Genomic DNA, 5,297 nt, shown 5'->3' on the forward strand with positions numbered 1-5,297 from the left:
TTTAACTCCGTCATTGCGACTGATGGTGGAATTAGTTGGTGAAGGAGGTGGCTTATGGTGGTTCATTGCTAGCCTATACTTTCCTCCGATAAACTCACTTTAGAAAACTTCGGCAGCGGTAGGTGTGATCCAAAACACGTGAAATTTTGACAAATTCAAGTAGATGTCAAGCACGTGATTTACTTGTGAAAGCTGGTGAAAAATTGGAGTTTTCGTATAAAAAAACATTTGCAAACCCAAATTGGCCAAACTTTTTAGAACGAATTACAAAAAAATAAATGACTTACAAAAAATGGTCCATGTTTTAAAATTTTATCCGACCTAGCCCATATTATACATATTTTGAAAACACGTAAAAATTATACGGGGCGCCCTATTTGGTCGCTCCCATTTAACATATATCCATTTTTTTTAAAACTTTTAACTTGTACCCACTTTTTAAATAACTTCAGCCCCCTTTCTCCTCCTCCTTCTCCTCGTTCGTTTTCTTCTTCTTCTTCTTTTCTTTCTTCGTTCTCATCGTCCAATTCTCTTCTATCTTCTCCTTGTCGCCAAATTGATATAAAAGAAACAATTTGATCTAGAAGTTGAAGCATAACATAATGCGGCTGTACTACAAATCTTTTAATAGAACAATTTACGTAATTCTTATTCTTTCCTTTCTTCAGTGAGTTGAACAACGAGGAGCTAGTTTAGAGTAATGCACATGCTCACTCTTGAATGCAGAGTTTTAATAGAATTCAAAGGTTGACGAGGCACAAAGTTTGTTTCCTGTCTAACAAACATATAAAAATTTGCTTCTCAATAATTTAACAAGTAAAAGCATAAGCACCGGATAGATACAAAATAAAAACTTTCTTCGATAAAAACTTCAGCTCTAGAGCTGAAGTTCGACAGTTCCAAAACAAGAGCTGAAGTTCGCCAGTTACAAAAACAAAAACTTACAAACAAAAACTTCAGCTCTAGAGCTGAAGTTCGCCAGTTACAAAACAAAAACTTCAGCTCTAGAGCTGAAGTTCACCAGTTACAAAAACAAAAACTTCAGCTTTAGAGCTGAAGTTCGCCAGATACAAACAAAAACTTCAGCTCTAGAGCTGCTACTTCAACCCCGTATGCTGAAGTTAAAAATCTAATTTTCACCCCCCAAATGGATTTGGTTTGTTGAAATAATATTTGAGTCACAATTTTGAAAATTAACTTAAAAGCTTGAGCAAACTTTTTTAAAAATTAAATAGTAATTTTGAGAACTTATTGGAGGTGTATGTTGAATCTTAGCCTATTATTTTTTGGCAAGTTGGTTGTAAATTAAAATACGAGCTATAAAATTAAAAAGTAGGGAACCCAGTTATTCTTATGTGAAATTTTTCTAACTTTTTATTTTGCCAATTTAACATGTCACCTTATGTACATATTAAATAGGCGCTTGGACATAAGAATTACTATATAATTTATGAAAAAAATAAAAAAATTACAATTTTGTAAGTGGAGAAAAAATAAAATAAAAATTTTGAAAAAATAGCCAAAATCACTTTTGGATATTTGAAAATTCATTTTTAATTTTTTTTCAAAAACTTATAAAATTTCATGACAAACACATTTTTGAAAAAAGGGAACGTTTTTTTTTTTCGGTAGTCAAAGGGGTGCTAAATAAATGAATCCCCAAGTGCAAAAAGGTGCATATGTTCACTATATAAAAGGCCAACCAGTGACACTATCAACCGAACAAAATACCCCTGTCTAGAGAAATTATAGCACAGAAATAGTAAACAATGAATGTGAAAATTGAGAGCTCTAGAATTATCAAGCCTTTCTATGAAGGACCTCCACCTTCAACCAACACTCACATTTCCTTCAATGTCTTTGACAACGTTACCTATGATGCTTTAATGGCTTTAATTTACGCCTATCGTCCACCTACTCCTCCAACTTCCACCATTGAAATGGGACTTAGAAAAACCCTAGCAGTTTATAGGGAATGGGCAGGGAGAATAGGCCGAGATGAAAATGGAAGTCGCGCGGTTTTTCTCAACGATGAGGGTGTTAGATTCATCGAGGCATCGGTCGATGCCACGTTAGATGAAGTATTGCCCTTAAAGCCCTCTCCTTCTTTGCTTAAGTTGCATCCTAGTATGAAGGATGTAGTGGAGTTGATCCAAGTTCAAGTCACAAGGTTCACTTGTGGCTCCGTAGTGGTCGGGTTTACCGGCCACCACATGATAGCTGACGGACACGCGGCTAGCAACTTTTTCGTCGCGTGGGGCCAAGCTTGTCGTGGTGTAGAGATCATTCCACTCCCTTTACACGATCGTGCTATTTTCCATCCTCGGAACCCTCCACTTATTGAATTCAACCACGTGGGGGCAGAGTTCATGTCCAAATCATTGAACAAGAAGGAATTCATCAAACTAGAGAATTCAGAAAAAAACATAATTGTTCACAAAGTCCATTTCACATTGGAGTTCCTAGGCAAACTCAAGGCAAATGCTTCTTTCTTGAATGGGAAAACCAAGACTTATAGCACGTTCGAAAGTCTTGTTGCCCATTTATGGAGGGTCATAACTAAATCACGCGAACTAGACGGGTCCCAAAATACACAAATAAGAATATCAGTGGATGGTCGCAGAAGAGTTGTACCAAGAGTACCAGATGAATTTTTTGGTAACATAGTTCTTTGGGCATTTCCAACATCCAAAGTGAGAGATCTTGTAAATGAACCACTTCACTATGCAACAAAAATAATTCATGATGCTATTACTAAAGTAGATGACAAGTATTTCAAGTCATTTATTGACTTTGCAAATCACAAAGTCACAGAAGATCTCATCCCAACAGCAGACATGAAGAAGGACACACTTTGTCCAAATTTGGAAGTTGATAGTTGGTTAAGGTTTCCATTTTATGACTTGGATTTTGGAACAGGTTGCCCTTTTGTTTTCATGCCTTCTTATTATCCAACTGAAGGTATGATGTTTCTTGTGCCATCTTTCATTGGAGATGGAAGTATTGATGCTTTCATTCCTCTTTACCAAGAGAATTTGCCTACCTTCAAGAAAATTTGCTATTCTCTTGATTTGAAAGCAAAATGAAAGGATCTATGAGGTTAAAAATAAAATAAGTTTGTGTTATATTGTGTAAGCTTATTAGCACTTTGGTTATAATTTTTTCTCCCGAAAGTTTTGGATTTTGTGGATTGTCATGCTGATGACAATTAAATCTTGGAGAATAAATTATAGTGTAAGTTGGCCTTTTCTGATTCTAAGTGATGTAGGAATGCATGTGTATTTTTTTTTTGGTATTTTAAGTTTTTAACTTGCGATCTTCCCCTTATACTTTTGCTTCTCTAATTACGCGGAGTTAAGATTTATAGTTTATGGGTTTTGCACTACAATCATTTTTTCTTAATGGGTTGCATATATATATTCAGTGAATTTTTTAACACAAAATACAAGTTCAAAACTACCAATTCTGTTGAACCCACAGCTATAAGGCTGACTCTTTCCCTGTTTAACCGTTGAGGGCTCGTTTGGTGTGAAAGACAAAGGAATAATTAATCTCGGGATTAAATTTAAGAAAGTTTTATCCAAATATTTGGTTGGGAAAAAATTGCGGTATAATTAATCCCGAAATTAACTATCCTAGGATTGTAGTTTTTTGATCTCCATAAAAACATGGAATAACTGGATAATTAATACCGGGATAACATCTTTCCAACCAAATGACCCGTAAGTATTTTTTAATTTATTTAACTCTTGAATTCGAGTTTTGAAACAAAATCTCCATTAATGCGGGGCATTTTAATTCTCAAAGTTAAATTTTCTTATGTGAATTCATATTAGTCTTTCCCAAAGTAAGTACCAGACAACTTGTGGGAAAGAGAAGAACAATAATTCCTAGAGTTGTTATCATCTTTGCGACTTTTGACAAAACTTTCGCATTAGATTTGCACCGCAGAGCGAAGTTATGGAATTTAAAGGCGTTTGGGCCTACCTATCAATTGCTAGTACTATATATGTACACCAATGAAATTAAGACTATCGAAAATTCAAAAGTTTTTGGTTAATATTCTCTTATGGTATGTATATTTTAGCCGTCTCAAATATAACCCTGAGCATATTTAATTTCTTAAGTATGCTAAAGTGGAGCACATTTAGTCTCACTGACAGAATCTATCCAAGATCAATTACAGGGTTAGTTTCGGCACTCACCATCTTTTTAATTTACTTATCGAAAATATTTTATAAACCAACACCCACTAACAGTACATAGCTAGAGCTGATAAATTTAAGATTTTAATGTTGAAACTTTTGCTTTTAAAAATTTCGGTTGATTTTTCCAAAAATAAAAGTTAAAATTTGAAAAAAAATAGAGCTGCCAAGATCACTTCTAGGCATATTATTGAAGCAAATGAATAACCAAATTATACTATCACTTTTAGACCGCGCCAGAAATTATTTACATTTGGTAGATGAAAAAATATATAAAATATATATAATTTTTGTATATTAACATACAAAATGTATAGATATATAAAATAATATACAAATTTTGTATATTGTTTTGGCTATTATTTTTACAACGGTATACAATACTCTCTCCTTTTCAATTTATGTGAACATGTTTGACTAGACACGAAGTTTAAGAAAATAAGACTTATAGAATTTGTGGTCCTAAACAAGTGAAAAAGGAGCACAGAGAATTTGTGTGGTTATAAAAGCTTCCCATTAAGGATAGAATTGTAAGTTTAAGCAAAATGGTTACCAAATTTAGAAAGAGGTCATTCTTTTTGGAACGGACCAGAAAGGAAATAAGTTCACATAAACTGGAACATAGAGAGTATTATTTTCTTATTGAAAACTGGCATAGAAGGGGATATTTTTAAGGTCAAAATTTTAGAAGACATTATCTAAAACTGAGAATTAAAGTGATAATTTGCGTTATCCCATAAAAGGAGAGGAAACGTTTTGCTTCGAAGCAGAAGATTTGCTTCGTGAATCAGAGTTGCTTAACACCGTTAGTTTTTGAATACATTCTGTAAGTGAGACTAAAGGTGCTCCACTTTAGCATAATTTAGGGACTAAATATACTTAGGATTATATTTGAGGGACCAAAATAGATTTACCCTCAAAGATAAGGGACAATATCGGTCAACAACTCTAAAATTCAATGTAGATATAACCTAATTAATAATCATATATTCCAAGGGACAATGACATAATTACCATTTGTAAGGTCAAACAACTTTTCTTTTTTCACCTAACGTTATTTCATATTTTATTAAATTATTTAAATATTCTTGG

At 33.5% G+C, this 5,297-nt stretch overlaps 1 protein-coding gene across 1 annotated transcript; it reads left to right on the forward strand.

Moving 5' to 3' along the window:
• The first annotated feature begins 1,704 nt into the window (after nucleotides 1-1,704).
• LOC107791075 (agmatine hydroxycinnamoyltransferase 1) lies at nucleotides 1,705-3,327 on the forward strand. Its single transcript, XM_016613070.2, has one exon. It carries the CDS (start codon nucleotides 1,770-1,772, stop codon nucleotides 3,084-3,086), a length of 1,317 nt encoding a protein of 438 aa, XP_016468556.1. The 5' UTR covers nucleotides 1,705-1,769; the 3' UTR covers nucleotides 3,087-3,327.
• Nucleotides 3,328-5,297: the final 1,970 nt, after the last annotated feature.

The sequence above is a fragment of the Nicotiana tabacum genome, chromosome 18 (assembly GCF_000715075.1).
Source record: "Nicotiana tabacum cultivar K326 chromosome 18, ASM71507v2, whole genome shotgun sequence".
NCBI lineage: Eukaryota > Viridiplantae > Streptophyta > Magnoliopsida > Solanales > Solanaceae > Nicotiana > Nicotiana tabacum.